Here is a 17,987-nt window from a genome sequence, read left to right on the forward strand (position 1 = left end):
TCATTGGCTCTATCCCTGAGTCGATGTATGGAGATGTTCCTGTCGACAGCCGGATCATTAAAACCTACAAGGAGTTTCGTCGCTCTGGTCCGAGAGAGCTTACTCCTGAAATGCTCAAGTCCATCCATGAAGCTGATAAGCCTGCGCCAAGGGGAAAGAAAACTGACAAAGGCAAAGACAAGCAGGTTGGCAAGGGAGCGAAAGGCCCTTCTCCCAAGAAGCGTAAATCTACATAGACTGTTCAGTCTCCTCCATTGAAGAAGAGAAAAACCCAACCAAGGCGAAAGCTGATAATCGCTTCCTCCTCAAGCGAATCTGAGGAAGATAATTCAGACTCTGATGAGTCTCCTCGTGGTAACACTCCACCACGATCGCCTACTCCAGATGTTCACTTTTCCACTTCTCCAATCTCTTCTCCACCAATTACCATTCCCATTTCCATTCCCCCATAACCTCCACCACTCAAATACCATCTACCTCCATCCCAGTACCCCCTCCCATCTTTACCGAAGCAACCACCACCACCGCAGAAGTAAGAACCAATGTATCTGATACAGGGGTTCCTACTGACGCACCCAAACCACCACCAACTACCGAACATACAACCCAACCCGAACCTACTACAACTACCGAGCCTTCACCCTCACCACCACCCTCATCTCCTGCTCAGGAAGCAGAGGACGAAGAACCATTCCTCGGCGGGGAGGATATGACATTTGATTGGGTCTATTACAGTCCGTTTCAGGTACAGAGTGACGACGATGATGATGCTCCCGTTACCAAGAAGCATCTCAAGGAGCTTCATGATAAAATAGATTCGCTCATCGCCTCCTCTTCTTCATCCCAGTCTACCATCTCTGAAGCTGCCATTCAGAAAATTGTTGATGCTTTTTTCAAAGCTCATCAAGTCTCTCTAGACTCCGCCACTGCAGCCATTGATGCCTCAACCAAAGCCTGTGAGGCAGTGACCGAAAAAGACGATAAACTATTCACTGATGCTTCTTCTTTGTTACAGTCATTACAGGAAAATGTTGAAGCCACCAAAACAAAGTTGGAACCCATTGTTAACCAGCTGGCTACCTCAGTTGCATCAGAACTGAAGTCTTTTGCTTCTCTTCGTCAGACTCTCTCAGAGAACAACTCAGCGTTTAAGGCGACGATTGAGGAACGATTGACTAAGCTCCATGAGGACCTTGCTGCTGAAAACTCACTCATGGACGCTCTTGCCAGAAAGACCACCGCTCTGAAGGTCAAGAGTCTTCAACTCTCCAATTCTCAACAGGAGATTGAGTCTCTTCGATCTGAAAGAGAGGTGATTTCATCGTGTGTTTCGGATGTCCACGCATCCATTTCAAACATTCTGGAAGCACATGACCCAATACTCAACTATTCTGTGAGGCGTACTCTTGCAGAAAAACTTGCTCCTGCCCTCTCTCTCCTGAGCAAGATTGAAGGGCTCCTTGATTTCGTGCCCATTCCGAAACAAAGGGGAGAAAAAGAAAATATGTCTCAACCGCCTCCTACTTCAATAGCAACCAAAACAACCGAACCTCCTCCTTCAGGCCAAGCCTCAGGTTCGGGTGTTAAAGACAAGGGCAAGCAAATTGCTGAAGAGAGCGATGATGAAGATAAAGAGACCATTGCCGACCTTCTGAAGAAGCAGGGTCGAGATAAAGATGCTGACATCAGCGCTCGTGTAGCTAGAGAAGCTGAAGAAGCCGAAAGAAGACAGAAAGAAGCTCACGACCTTCTCGAGAGTAGGAAAACTCTCTTTCCTCCTTGGACTCTTGAGAAGTTGCTGAAAGAAGTTATCGATACTCCAAGCATCTTGTGGCTAGAACCGGTGATCTCTCTAGATCGTTCTAATACTGTCGATTCTTAGTTCGATATGCCACTGACCCGAAAGGCGTTCGTATTCCATGCCTTTGACAACATTGCTGAGTTCCCTCATCCTTATCCAAAGGTTGACAGGGATTTAGTCGATTTCTATCTGAGGGCCGCTCAACCACAGTACCAAACATGGAGCGCTCAGAAGATTGTCAATGTTCGGGTTCTAAAGCCGTATAAGGAAGGAAACTTTACCAACGTTCGGTTTAAGGTGCTGAGAGGATCTGCTAAGACTGAACATGCCATCTCACTTGCTGATCTTCCCAACTTGAATCCACACGACTGGATTATTTTGCACAACATCCTTCTTACTAATGAAGCAGAATATGGTCCGATCATCGACCACTTCAAGAGGATGCTTGTTTGTTACATCATGGAAGTCGCCAAGATGGATCAGGAGATAGCGAGTGTACTCAAGAAAAAGCCTACCATATCCCCTGTTGGCTCAGCAAGTGACATAAACATGATGCAAATGGGAAAGATAGACCCGAAGAGAAACTCTGTTATGTTTACCAGAAACGAAGGCCAAAAATGCATGTTCGCTTTGGCAGACAAATATCTCTATACCACTGCATGTCTGGAACATGTCTTAGGGATCATTCATCGGTGCAAGCAGAATTCGGCGGATGACAAGAAGTACTTTGATGATATGATTCAATGGTACATTCGCTTCAGACAGACTATTCTCGCACTTATCTCTCGTCTGTTTGATACAACCAAGAAGGTTCCAGCAGCTGGTCTGAGCAAGGAGAAATGATAGTCTCGCTCCAAATTGACGCAAAGGGGGAGATTGTTAGGTCCAGTTTAGTGTTGCGTCTTTGGGCTCGTTAGCTAGTCCAAGTTTTGTCTCCGGTATGGGCTTGTCCATCCGTGAGTTTTGTTTAGGGTTTATTATATATAGATGCTTGCATGCATTCTTAAGGTAAGATTTGATAGAGATTTGATAGCGTACAAGTTCTTATCTTTTGTAACCCTAGAATCCTCTACAGCGGAAGTTCTTCATCGAGCTCTGCTGAGGATTGTGTTTTTTACATTACTGTTTCTGTTTTATTTATTTACCTGTTACAAAGATCTAATCGATCAAAGAGTTTTCGAACTCATCATTACCAATATATGTATTATTAGCAATTCAAGTCCAAATTTACTAATATTGAAGTAATTCATGTAGAGCTGTGCATGGCCATATATAATTTAACACATAATCAATTATTAGATAGGATTGGAGTTATGTAAGAATGAGTTAAATTACTAGGTAATCAAATTCAATACTTTAATTACTTATCTAAGATTGTTCGATCTTAGCTCTAATAATCTAATGTTCACTAAATTACTAGGTAATCAAATTCATGCAGATTAATGGTTACTAAACTACATAGAATATGAATTAAAGCAATCTATTATTAAATTAAGCATGATAGGTATAAACAATCAAACAAAAGACATTAACCAACTAGGAAAATCTATATTAACATAACCAAACCATGAGTTCCAACTTCATCTAGCTAACAGAAGTAGCTAGATTCAGCTACTCATAGCTAAAATAAAACACACAATTTTAACTAATAAAGACATAATGAATTGTACCAAATCAAAAGTAAAGTAATGATCTTCCTATCCTTTTTCCAATACCAATGTTTGATTTCTCTCTTAGTTCTCCTCTGAAATTCGTCTTCTGGAACTTCTAATCTCCAACTGATAGCTTATTTTGTTTCCTTATTTTTATTAGTTTATTTTAGTTTTTTTAGCTCTTTTTATTAGTATTGCATTGTATATTCTTTATTTTCTTTATCATGGATCGTATCGGGGACTTTTTATTTTGCATGAGGAATCTTGCAGGGTTTTGGAGCTTATCGCGATTGTGGATTAGAGTGAAGACGGACTTGTGGGCTCTCGAGGCGCTATTGGGCTTGGCAGATCCATAAAAGGAGATTTGGGCTTAAAAAGATAAAGGCTTGGATGAAGTGGGCTTGTGAAGATGGATCATGGATAATTAATTTGGGCTTGGAGCATCCATTTTTGTAGCTAAAAGATGATTGGCTAGTTTAAATCACATGGATATGGAGGGGACCAAAGGAATCTTTGGTAGTGGAAGGGTGGAGTAGAGGAATGAAGGTCCAATAGCATTACAACAACATTTGCACGGGTGGAATTTTCGTCGCGCGGGTACCCGCGCAACTGCCCAGTTTGGGCATTTTGGTCATTTGGCACACCATAACCTTGGGGGATCAGATCCATCAGCAACACTTCGATTTTACACCATTGGAGACCTGTAGGAGGCAATTTTTGAGCTTGAAGACTCATTTCTTTTCATCTTTCCAAGATATTGGTAGTTTCTTTATGCAATTAGACTTTTGTGATTGTTTTTCTATTGCCATTAGTGGCTAAACTCTTTATATTAGTTAACTTTGGTTAAAACCTTTGAATGTTTGTGGGTTTTTGAAGGATTCATGCTAGATTATCAGTTATCTTATGTTTATGGTTCTAGATCATATTTCTTATGCTTGTTAACTTCTTGGGTTCAATTGCTTCAATTAAACCCTTGATCTTGATTAAGAAGGTGTGTTGTGGGCTTCCCCAACCTCCATACTACCTAAGAGGAATCTTGGCATATCATGCTTCATGATTGCTATAACCAATTTGGGATGAATGATAAGCTTCATATTGAATCCTAATGATAAACACACAAATGTTCATTGTGTTGAATTGCCTTAGTTAACCAACTCTCTCCAATATTTGAGCATCTCACTATCTTGCTTAATTGCAAGTTTTTAGTTATTCAAGTCTTTTAGTTTTCAAGTAATCAAACACCCCCCCCCCCCTTTTAGTTTAATTGTAGTTAGTTAGTTTATTTACAATAGTTCTTTTAGATTGCATTGGTGATTGAATACAACCATTTCCCCGAGGATCGATACCCCTTTTTACCATTATATTACGTTTTATTTGCAAACAAAGGGTGTAATTTGCTTGGTGGACTTGACATCCCATCAATTTTTGTGTAATTTGCTTGGTGGACTTGACATCCCACCAAGTTTTCGCGCCGTTGCCAGGGAAATTGGTTATTGTTATTTGATTGTTTATGCCTAGGTCTACAAGAACTGTTGAATTACTCTACAATCCAGAAATTGAAAAAGAAGCAAAAAGATTGAAAAAGTTAGCCAAACATGCAAAGCAACAACAACAACCTCTTAAACCCGTAAGTACCAAGGATATATATATATATATATATATATATATATATATATATATATATATATATATATATATACTTATCGTGAATTTGAACTCCACGTCGTGGATTAGGACACCACGTCGTGACTTTGGATGAATCCTTATCGGCCAAGGATTTTGACTTTCTGCGTACTCATCTTTTAGAACCGTCCATGCCACATCGTGTAAATGAAGTCCACGACGTGGCTTCAGCTGTTTATGTGGATTTTCTTTTCTTTAATTCTCCAAGCCTCCAAAATTCCATATCTTGTCGCTTTTAGTCCTTATTCTTTAAGAATGCTCCTTTTTTGATGCAAAATACAATTTTAATCTTATAAATACTGCTTATCTATGCAAATAGCTAAAATATTAAGAAAAACGTATTAAAATATTGGCTAAAAATATGTATAAATATGGCAATATCAACAAGACAAGATGCAAACTTGATACCTCAGAATGCTTCCTCACAAGACGGTGATTCTGGATCTAAAGCCTCTTCCCCAAACAAAGCAACTTCAAGACCTCATTTTCTTTCACAAAGACCAACAATGAGCACCAAGAACTTTCTACTAGCTCAAGAACACCAACAAGATACTTAAAGATCGATTTTAGGGTTTTAGTGTCAACGGAGGTTGGTAAGGAGACCAGCCCTTGGGGCTTAAAGAGATTATATAGGGTGCAACATCCTAAAAATTAGGGTATCCTTCCCAGCTTCCAACACGCAGTGTTTAGACACCAACACGCTGTGTTGACCTTAATGAGAACCGCACTTTTCCTCAACTAGACACGTCGTGTTGGTTCCTCCAACACGTTGTGTCCAGTCCTTAAAATGGGATTCATTCCTTACAATCGCCCCTCAAGATTCTAGGTGTTACAAAGTGTGGGAGAACTGGTTATTTATGATGAGAGAGTCTCGCATGGGCCAGCTCTCTATTCGGCTGTGAGGGCTAGGAGACTTCTTCAGCAGGGTTGTTCTAGGTTTCTGGCTTATGTCTTAGACTCAAGGGTGGAGACCATGACAAAGTTGAGAAGGTTACTTATTGTGCGAGATTTTCCCGATGTTTTTCCAGATGAGTTGCTTGGGGTGCCTCCCGAGAGACAGGTTGAGTTCTGAATTGATTTGATGCCTGGTGCGGCCCCGATAGCCAAGGCGTCATATCGTCTAGCTCCACCTGAGATGTAAGAGTTGTCTATGAAACTACAGGAGCTGCTGGACAGGGGATTTATTCTTCTGAGCAGTTCCCCATGGGGAGCACCGATCACGTTCATGAAAAAGAAGGATGGGTCACACAGAATGTGTATTGATTATCGGGAGCTGAACAAATTGATCGTGAAGAATCGTTACCCGCTTCCGAGGATCGACGACTTATTTGATCAACTTCAGGGTGCATCTTGGTTTTCCAAGATTGATCTTAGTTCGGGATATCATCAGATGAGTTTGCCGTTATTTCATTAGATGATATTCAGGTGGATGAGAGCCTGAACTATGTTAAGAAGCCCATTGCGGTTTTGGATAGTAAAACTAAAGCTCTTCGTAACAAAGTGGCGAATTTAGTAAAGGTGCAATGGCAACACCAGAAGGGCTCCGAGGATGAGATGAGAGTGCATTTCCTAGACTTATTCGCATCAACAGACTTCGAGGATGAAGTCTAATTCTAGCGGGGGAGAGTTGTAACATCCGAAATCCACGTATATTTCTTTTTGTTTAAATTAAAGTTTTCGTCAAGAAAACCTTCCCCTCATACGTTGGGCATACGCGCTTGTACGCTTAGCGTACGAGGATGCGCATTCATCGGGCACCGGAGCCTCGTACGCGGGGCGTACGTTTCCTGGATTGAAAACCCTAAGTTGTGGTCTTATCCCCTATTTAAACCACCTTATAACCTTTAGACCTCATTTCTATTAGCCTCCTTTGCCTCTCAACGTCCCAAGAAACCCTAATAGCCATTCAAAGTGAATTTGAGCTTGGAGTGTCAAAAGGAAGCCATTTTTGGGTGTGTTTTCAAGGAGAAGAGCTTGTGGTACAATTCTTGAACGTGGTGAAGCTTCTATATCCAACATTTCCTTCATCTTAGGGAGCTTCTGGAGTGTGAGATTTTGGATTGGTAGTCAAGCAACTATTGATTTCAGTAGATTGAGGTGAGTCTTCTCAGTATACTAATGGGTCGAAGGCACCAATGCCGACCCATTACTTGATTAGAGGTCTTAATAGTTGATATGCAATGTTTTTGTTAGTTGGCATGTAATGACTTATGTGAAAACCATGGGTGGAGCTCATGACATTCCAGGTAAAGACCATGGGAGAGCCCATGGCACTTGGTTATCAGACCATTGGGGAGCCAAATGTCAGTCCAGGTGAAGACCATGGAGGGAGTCCATGACAATTCTATATATATATGTTGCATGATATTATATGGTTGTATGTTTTGTATATTTTGGGAACTCACTAAGTGTTTGCTTATAATTTGTTGGGTGTTTTAGGTACTTCTGGTTCTAAGGGGAAGGATCTGGCTTGATGGCGCAGCATTCACTCTCCAGTATTTCCGCATTTATTGTTTTGGATATGATTTGATGTAATGGAATTTTTGAAAACAAAACATGATTATAATTTCTAAATATTAAATGAAAAATTTTATCTAAATTTTCGGGCTGTTACAAATACCATCATGCACCTTCTATATTTCCCACAATTCCTCTTTACTTTTATTCATTTTCATACATTTGTGTTGCTTGATCTTTCAAGAACCATGGCTCCCAAAATGCAGAATTGATGGGAAGAGGAAAATGAGAAGTTAGTACTGGCGTGGGTGACGGTTACGAAAGACCTAGATGGTCGAACTTCCGATGATCTTTGGGCAAAGGTTGGAAATATTTTCCATGATTTAATGGGTTGTCGCAGTCGTAATCTTGATGCAATATGTTGTAAATTTCGCTTTATGTGGGCAAGATGTCGCGAGTTCGGAGGACTTTATAACCATGTTATCAACAACGCATACGAAGACGATTCGGTTGTTGTGGCCATGCATCAATATGAAGAAATAAACCACACTGTTTAAACACCTCAAAGCTTGACAAAAATTTAAGGAAACCCCATGGTGAAATAATAAAAAATAGGGTTTAGAAACTCGTTTAAGTTGTTTTTGTGCTTGCATTTTAATGTTTTTTTTTCTATTTTATTTTAGTTGTATTTTTAAAATTATGTAATGTTTTCTTAATTATGTAATGATTTTTAATTGAATAAAAAACTAATATAAAAAATATGTTTTTATTGTATTTGGATTTTGTATGTATTTTTGAATTAAGTTTAATTAAAAAAAAATGTGGTGGAATGATATGGTAATGGTGGGTATCACATAGCTTTAATGGTAGTTAGTGGTGATGATATGAGACCCATCACTATAGTGGTTAGTGATGGGTATAACGAATGATCTTATGTTTTCGTGGTTGATCTTGCCCCAGAGGGTCAGACATGAACATCAACATTTTCCACTCAATACCATCCTTATTTGATTCCACTTGATCACTCATACAACCCTCACTAGGGGTGTTTAAAAATAAATTTATCCAAAAATTCGCTCCTAAAACCTGAGAATCTAATTCAAAATTATCTAAAGTTTCATATATCCAATAATCGAATATCGAATTTTTCGTATTCTGATTCGGATAGTTAGTTTCTAAATTTTGGATATTTTGGATATTCTATATCCGAAATATTTATTTAATTGTTTTTTTAAATTCAAAATATAATAGATTATGAAGGTAGTTGTTGGATGTAGTTCGGTGACTTTACATATGCATTTTCATTAGATTTTAGTGCGAAGATTATGAGCGTGTTTGGCACAAAGCTTTTGGAAGCGTTTGGAAGCTTCTAGCTTTTAGCTTTTGATAAAACGCTTTAGTTTAAACAAAAAGCTTCGTTTGGTAGTACGAGCGTTTAGCTTTTAGTTTTAACAAAACGCTCCGATTCTAAAAGGTACTTCATGTAGCATTTAACAAAACGCTCATGAGCTTTTGAAATCAATTTCCATAATTACCCTTAAAAATATATTTATATATTTATTTATTTATAATCAATTGCCCTTTTATGTAATTTTATATATTTCAAAAGCTTCTAGCTACTTTTGCTAAACATTCATATAAAAAATAAAAGATACAGCTTCCCGCTAGCAGCTACTTGCTACACACTACCAGTTACCCGCTACCAGCTAACCACTACCCGCTTCCAGCTAATAGTTATTTTTGCCAAACACACCCTATGTCAAAGGGAATTTTCATTTGTTACGGAAAGTTAATATTTCACCTAATTGGTTAATTAGTCAAATGAAAAATAAAACAATCTTAGTTTATAGCTAGTGTATAATGTAAAAAGAAATTAAAAAAAAAAAAACGAAAGTTTAGTATTTTCAAATTCATATCCAAAATTTCAGATATCTGAATTTTAGATACGGATTTAGATATCAATATCTGTTATCTGAAATTATGTATATCCGATTTTGAACACCTTAACACTCACAAAATTCCATTGGATATGTTTTAAGGGCATCTCCAATCCATACAACTCTCATACTACTCCACCTCACCATTCCAACTTTCATTTCAAACATTTCAAATCCATACAACCATCATGTCGGTCCACCTCACCCACACATTTATCATGTTATTTTTATATTTAATTATCATCGAAAAATAAAAAAGAAAAATCCATACAATCATGTTATGATCATACAACCCAAAAACTTATACCACTTAATTAATCTCACCGTCATCCAACCCATACAACACTCATAACACTCCACATCACCTTCATACAACCTCCCTTGGAGATGCTTTAAGAGAATATATATTCAATGTTTTAATGTGAGAGTTGAGTGATGTGGCATGTTTAATTAATATTCAATAGATTAAACTATATCATTGTGGGATATTGTTATATTAACGATTCAATAGATATAGAGTTTAATTGTCATTAAAATTCTAAATAGGAAAAATGAAATTTCTAATAAATGATTTCCACATATTATGGATGTCCTAATTAAAAAAGACCATGTCGATAGTTTTTACTTTGTAATTCTAGTTTCTTTTTTTACTAGTTCATCGTGAGTGATTAAATAACATTTATATATATATATATATATATATATATATATATATATATATATATATATATATATATATATATATATATATATATATACTTACGTTCAAATATTTTCACTATCTATTGTGTGCATGTATGATTAATTCTGACCAATCATTTTAGTTATTTTAAGAAAGTAATTAATGCATATCAAATGCTGAATATGTAATTAATATCTATTATATCTTCAACATGTAATATGCATTAATTATTTTCTTAAAATAACTAAAATGATTGGTTCAGAATCAATCATACATGCACACAATAGATAGTGAAAACAAAATAACCTAACCATATATATATATATATATATATATATATATATATATATATATATATATATATATATATATATATATATATATAAAAGCAATTTCTCAATCATTGAAATATAGAGCATCAAAGAGCATCCAACCGTGTCACGAGATGTGGAATTAAAATTCTTTTGCTACTTTTGGTATGAGATAAAGATAATTTGTTGTAATTGACGATTAGACTAGCCTTGCTTTATGTCAATTATTATTTGTTTCCCTTTTGTCGTTATTTTATGCTGTTGTATTGCTTTAAACCTCAATCCTACACATTAGAATTCACCATGAAATAGACATCACTTAAATGTTGCTACATGGATTTTAGCATGATGCGTCAAATACAAAGGGCAAAACAATCTCCACGTGAGCCTAAATTGCTTTTCTAGCTAGAAAGAAAAAGTGTCGAGCAAAAAGAACCCATAATGTGCAATAATAACAAAGGAAACAAAATTTTCATTGAGAAAGTGAACACAGATGCTTTGAAAAGGATAAACTGATTCCCCACTTTTATCTAGTAACTAACCAAAAGAATTCAAAGCCTAAGTACCTTCTGATCCAAGTCGAAAGCTTTCAAAGTCTAAATGTATGTTTATGCTACTGCTATTGGCAGCGTATATAAATTGCGCTTTGGTCTTTCCCAATTCTCTCGACCTTTATTTTTTTATAAATGAAGATCAACACAATATGGGTTTTAAGTGAAATATACAAGAAAAATACATATTGACGTTGGTTTGGAAAATATATTTGTGGCATACGTACCTGTGGTCATAAATATTACTTATTTAAAAACATAGAAAAGTACATATAAACGTAAAAAAAGTATATATATCAAAATACCTGGAAAAAAAACATGCAAGAAATATAATTGGGACGTATTTATGCAGTGTTGACCACAACTTAGTGACTAAACACGTGAATGGTAGTGCATGAATAACTGCAAATAATAATCTGTGAAAAAAATTCATGCAGAAACACATAGAGATCGAAAATTATAGTACACGAAAAACACGTCAGATCAAAGAATTATGACGAAAGCATAGGGTGTGTCTTTTGACTTTCTAATTAAAGACTCATTTTCAGGTGCAGTATCCCATTATAAGTACAGTCTTACACATAAGTTCATCATCCAGAAAATTCAACTTGTTTTTCAAATAAGTTTCATCCCATCTTCTCCAATAAATCTTTTGTCACTTACACTTTTTATTTGCAGATGTTTTCCATTTAATATCTCTGCAATTTGATCATCACTTTCCACCCTTTGTGTCTGTTTTTTTCTCTCGATTGCTGCTTGAAAGACAATAAGATGGATACCGATCATCTAAGAACTCTCGTAGGAATACTCGGTATAATTAAATCTTTCATATTCATGTTTCATTTTGCTCGATGCATGTATATATCTTTCTTATTTCACTATACAAATCTTTCATAATTATAAACTTAAAATATTTTTTTCAAACATGGTAATGAGCTTACGAAAATTTACAGTTTTTCTGTTTTTCATACAAATACTATTCCTTTCCAACTCAGATCTACGTAACCCACTGAGTTAGTGACTTAGTGTTATAGCTTTATGACGTAACTTGAGTACAGGTGTCAGATCATGGCATTGTCCTTTTTTTTTTCATGTTACATTATTTTACAAAGAACTGCAATTTTGAATACAAATTTACTATTTTTTGTCTAACTTCTGTGCATTTTGTGCTTGCAGGGAACATTATATCCGGCATTCTCTTTCTCTCCCCTATGTAATTTCTCATTCTCTTTAATAATTACTTTCTAAAAGGTTGTAACTTTTTTCATGAAATGACAAAGCACCCCCATCCTTATGATTGTCACACAATTAATATACATGGCCTTGTTTTTCATTTATTCAACCAAATTTGTAAAATTTGTATCTCAAGACACAGCTTTAATTAGTTGCCAAAACTTTTTTGTAATTTATTTTAAAATCTACAGCCCAACATTTCTGAGGATTATCAAGGCAAAATCAGTCCAAGCATACAAGCCAGATCCCTATGTTGCCACTCTTCTCAATTGTTCAGTGTGGATGTTCTATGGTCTCCCAATCGTTCATCCTGATAGTCTTTTGATCATTACAATCAATGGTGCTGGATTCATCATTGAAGCTATTTTCATCACGATCTTCTTCACCTATTCTACTTGGGGTGGTCGAGTATGCACACAATCATCCCCCCCCCCCCCCCCCCTAATTAACTCCCGTGTTTTTTTTTTCCTTCTCGTATGTGTGTATACTAAACATTTAAAAACTTTACAAATATGCAGAAAAAGCTCTTGATGGTTCTCATTTTTGAGGTAGTTTTTGTTGCTGGAGTTGTCGTGGTTACATTGATGTGCTTCCACACATACGAATCAAGATCTATGGTTGTTGGATTAATTTGCATCGTTTTCAATATTCTCATGTATGCGTCTCCATTGACTGTCATGGTAATTAAGCTCTCTTTTCTATTTTACCACTGTTTTTACTTAAAGTTATTACTGTTCATATATACAAGTAACTGATGAAATACAATGTAATGGAAACAGAGAATGGTGATTAAGACAAAAAGTGTCAAGTACATGCCATTTCCCTTGGCGCTTGCTAGCTTCGCTAACTCAATTGTTTGGTGTGGTTATGCTCTGCTCAAATTTGATCCCTACATCTTGGTAAGCTTTAATATATTCTTTTCGTTCTTATGACATTTTTATGATATTAGTTAATCCTTTTCTTGGATTTTTTGACGTACGTCAACAGGTTCCAAATGCTCTAGGGAGTATCTCGTCTATAATTCAACTCGTATTGTATGCAACCTACTACAGCACCACCAATTGGGATGATGACGATGAGATTCAAATGTCAGGATCTTCCAAAGCGTAAGCATATAGAATTCCAAGTAATAATTAAGCATCGGCGTATATGGATTCAAGGGAAGCTAAACATGGATGCATGTTTTCGGTTTTATGTTACTTACGACATAAGATGTACGGGGTGGCACTGAGAGTTATTGTAACCAGCAGTGGTTTTTTGTATCCCTACATAATTGAGGGGATTTTTTGAAACTTAAAGGTTTAGTGTGAGAGTTCATGGCTTCATGCATGTTCCAAAGGATAACAATTCGATTGATTTGAAATAAAAGAATTCATTCACTTTTTTTTGTGGACCCAAAGCTATAATGATTGTGTACATTTTTTATTTTTTTTGCAATTTTGTTATATTTCACCAAAATAACCGCACAAGCATCTTCAACCATACATATCTTTACACTTTATTTTTATAATTTAAGATACAGTTTAGAGTGAACTTCAATTCTGCTTTTTACACGTAGCGGGTGTTTGGAATTGTTTGAAATGTTTATTATTGATTCATTGTGATTTGATATCAGTAATAATTAAAGATGGTTTGATATTAGTAATAAAGAGTTCTAAGCGTTTAGATATGAAGATAATTTTATAAGCACTCTTAATGATTTAAAGAATTAGGTTTTGAAAAGTTAATTTCTTCTTACTTATTGACACTTATTGACGTATTTAAGGAGCACATATAAGCATGATCTGTTAAACATTAAAAAATAATACTTATCATTTTATTACGTTTTAATACTGCATAAGCTAATAAGAACTTTTAATAAATAAACAATCAATCCAAGACACCCTTTAAAAAAGCATATTCCAAGAATATTTCTATATATTCTCCAAGTTTATTAGAGTTTTTTAAATACCCTTCAAATGACAATGTTTAATATATTTTCTAACATATTTTTGTTATCATGAATTTATATTATGTCAATTTGAGTTTTTGTAAAATACTGTGTATGTCTATTCGAATTTTTATAAAATATTTATGTATGTCAATTTGACAATTAATTAAATATGGTATCGGATTATATAAACACAAGATTATATTTGAATATTAACACTCTATTCATTTCTTTATTTATAAATTGTAAAATAGAATTGGGTTAGAGAAATATCTCTATTCTACACTCTGTAAATTGAAGGTAAACTTCAAAATAAAATAGGATTGATATACCTTAAGAAAAATACAAAAATAATCATCATTGTTCGACAAAATGGCAAGTTTAGAACTTTTATAAGTTCCCAGCTGTTTTTTCTAACAAAAAACACATACAAAATATTTTCCTTAAGAAATTTTAAAATTTCAAACTGTGTTATATATATATATATATATATATATATATATATATATATATATATATATATATATATATATATATATATATATATATATATATATATATATATATATATATATATATATATATAGGGAAAGGTTATTTGGAAAACAAAAAAAAACCCTAAAAATCATAAAAATACATAAAAAAAATACTTAGAGATCACAAAACTATTTTTTGAAAAAATCGCAGCTTTTTATACAAAACCGGTAAAAAAAATTACATAAAAAGAAAATGAATTTTTATTTTTTTCAACGAATTTTAACAAAAATCTGTGGTTTTTTATAAAAAAAAATTCAATTTTTTTTTTGTGATCTCTAAGTAATTTTTTTATATATTTTTATGATTTTTAGGGTTTTTTTGTTTTCTATAGAACGTAAACTATATATATATATATATATATATATATATATATATATATATATATATATATATATATATATATATATATCTTGTTTGTCATAATTCGTCTTTCATTAAAGGATTTTGTGGATTTCTTTTCTAGTACTATAGTGTTTTTTTTGTGAACTTCTGTCATAATTCGTCTTTCATTAAAGGATTTTGTGGATTTCTTTTCTAGTACTATATTGTTTTTTTTTGTGAACTTCTAATGAATTCAAATCATAAAATGCAAGTTTAATTCATTATTTTTTTTTTCTTTTTATGAGTTTGTGATTTGTTGTAGGGTTCATGTAACGACCCGTTTCCGGTATGTTAATTAATTTGATTTGGGCTAAGTTTTCAAGAGGGACTCGGCGAGTTCTAGCCTGACTCGCCGAGTCAGGACGCGCATCTTGTGCACGCGGGAGCCGACGACTCGGCGAGTCCATATCCTGGACTCGGCGAGTCCATCCGTCTGGGTGAAACCCTAACTCCCCGGGTTTGCTCACTATTTAAACCCCATTATAGCCTCCATCTCGTCACTTTCCCCCTGAGAGCACTGTGAGAAACCCTAGACCTCCATTGGAGAGCCTTGTATGTGATCTTGTCCCATTTTGTGAAGGAGTGAAGAAGGAGAAGAAGAAGGAAGCAAGGAAGCGTGTTCTAGTGCCAAGATCCAAGGTCAAGGGTGAACTTATTGAGGTATTTTCGGAGTTCCCTTCTGGTTTCATGCTTAAACTTCCATTAGAGCTCTTTTAAGGGCTATTTGATGCTTGTTCCAAGCTTTATGCTTGCTTGAATGTGTTGTTAAGCCGAAATATCTTTAGATCTGAGTGTTGGGGTGTTGTAGAGTCCAGATCCACTGCCTTTTTGGGGTTACATTGCATGTTAGCCATGGATCTACCCTTATTGTGCATATTTTAGTCTTATTTCCCTCAATCATGTAGTTGTGCACGTAAAGTTGGAAACTTTACGTGGTAAAACAGCTTAATGGACCCAGATCTATCATTTGCATGTGTTGGATTTAAGAGAAATCGAGTAAAAATGTGTTGCATGGCGGCGACTCGGCGAGTCGGAAGAACGACTCGACGAGTCCGGTCGCGAGTCCCGAGTTCTTCAGTTCCTTCAGTGTCGAGTGGACGAGGTGAGTTAGGGAGTGGACTCAGCGAGTTAAGAGTAGACTCAGTGATGGAGGGACTCGGCGAGTTTGTTCATACAACTCGGCGAGTCCAAGGCAATCTTCTTGAGGATCAAGAACAACTCGTCGAGTCTGTTCATCTGACTCGGCGAGTCGGATGAAGATCATCTGAGTTCTTGGATCCAGAGGGTACTCGTCGAGTCGATGCCACACTCGACGAGTAACAGCATGTAAGAGTTAAGCGGAGAGTCTAGGACTCGGCGAGTCGGGTATCCCGACTCGGCGAGTCAGCCCTGAGTAAGTCAACGTTGACCAAGGGTAAAAGAGTCATTTTACCCTGAGTGTAGTGCTAGTGATTGATTGAGTGTGTTTATGGATTTGTAGCCGAGGAGATTCAGGAGCAGCAGCCGTTAGCTTTCCGAGCCGCACGCTCATCCGCTAGCTTACGAGGTGAGTTTCCTTCCCGTAGGGGCGGGTCTAAGGCCACAATGCCGGCCCGTCCAGTTAATAGTAGTTTCCGGATTTCGGACCGATGTAGTAGTTAGTATGTTTGATGCCTTCGTGGTTCAGACATGTTTTACGTGCTATGTGTATGTGTTTATGTTCCGGGCCACGACCCGATGCAGTATGCAGTATAAATTGTTATGATATGCTATACTATGTGCAGTCAGTCCCGGACCTCGGTCCGATGCAGGGGACACGGTCCCAGTTAGTTCCGGACTTCGGTCCGATGCAGTTAGTTCCGGACTTCGGTCCGATGCAGTCAGTTCCGGACTTCGGTCCGATGCAGTTAGTTCCGGACTTCAGTCCGATGCAGGGGACAAGGTCCCAGTCAGTTCCGGACTTCGGTCCGATGCAGTTTTCCGGGTTCCGACCCGATGCAGTGGGCAAGGCCCAATATGTGTTTATATGTTGTTGTATGGTATGTGGTAAGTTGGGGGAGCTCACTAAGCTTCGTGCTTACAGTTTCAGTTTTGGTTTCAGGTACTTCCGCAAGCAAAGGGAAGAGCTCTGGATGACGGCATCGCACACACCACCGTTTCAGCTTTAGTTGGATTTGATTTAGTTGTTGTTTTGGATATAGCATGTTACATTTTCCGCACAGTACTTTATTATCTTTTGAGACATATCACGCATGGTTTACCTATATGATACTCTGATTATAGTTTTGATGGTATTAATTACGAAATTTTTGGGTCGTAATTTTTGGGTCGTTACAAGTTGGTATCAGAGCCCTGGTTTGAGGGATTCGGATACACTCTCGGGTGTATCTGAACTCAAACTAAAGGGAAATAAAAGATTTTCAATAAAATGTTTTTACAAAAGAATTTTGAAAACACTTAGAAGGAAAAGAATTGTTTTAAGAAAAAGGTGTGTGCATGCGGTCAGCCGAGCTCAAGTAAGTACTCCCAAATTACCCATACAAGTATTTGTTCAATTTCAGTTTAGTAGAACAGCATGCTAGAATAGGACTAAGGGTGTAGGAGAACGCCTTATGTGCCTGCTTATGTGTTACAGCTCTATGAATATTGCATGCTAGAATTGAGTAGACAGCAGTAGGATAGCCTGTTTAGGTTATGCCTGATAGTATGAGCTTAGCATCCTATGCTAGTGCAGTTTCTTGTTATAAGAATAGCTTGCGTGAGTTTGTTTCCCTTGTCCGAATGCTGCTTGCTTAGTGCTTAGTGGGATTCCGAGTAATGGGAGTTAGCCATTAGGTGAACACGTCACACCAC

General features: G+C 36.5%; 1 protein-coding gene across 1 annotated transcript; it reads left to right on the forward strand.

Annotated features, from left to right (window-relative positions):
• The first annotated feature begins 11,652 nt into the window (after window positions 1-11,652).
• On the forward strand, window positions 11,653-13,713 carry LOC145102500 (bidirectional sugar transporter SWEET5-like). Its single transcript, XM_079039897.1, has 6 exons — window positions 11,653-11,885; window positions 12,251-12,287; window positions 12,499-12,715; window positions 12,826-12,987; window positions 13,087-13,206; window positions 13,295-13,713. Exons 1-6 carry the CDS (start codon window positions 11,846-11,848, stop codon window positions 13,415-13,417), a joined length of 699 nt encoding a protein of 232 aa, XP_078896023.1. The 5' UTR covers window positions 11,653-11,845; the 3' UTR covers window positions 13,418-13,713.
• The last annotated feature ends 4,274 nt before the right edge of the window (window positions 13,714-17,987 follow it).

The sequence above is a fragment of the Lactuca serriola genome, chromosome 4 (genome assembly GCF_051521515.1).
Source record: "Lactuca serriola cultivar US96UC23 chromosome 4, Lser_US96UC23_V15, whole genome shotgun sequence".
Lineage (NCBI taxonomy): Eukaryota > Viridiplantae > Streptophyta > Magnoliopsida > Asterales > Asteraceae > Lactuca > Lactuca serriola.

Coding starts and splice junctions, on each gene's coding strand:
- LOC145102500 (XM_079039897.1), top strand. CDS start 11,846: ATGGATACCGATCATCTAAGAACTCTCGTAGGAATACTCG. Junction 12,288..12,498: donor ATTCTCTTTCTCTCCCCTAT/GTAATTTCTCAT, acceptor TAAAATCTACAG/CCCAACATTTCTGAGGATTA. Junction 12,988..13,086: donor CGTCTCCATTGACTGTCATG/GTAATTAAGCTC, acceptor TAATGGAAACAG/AGAATGGTGATTAAGACAAA.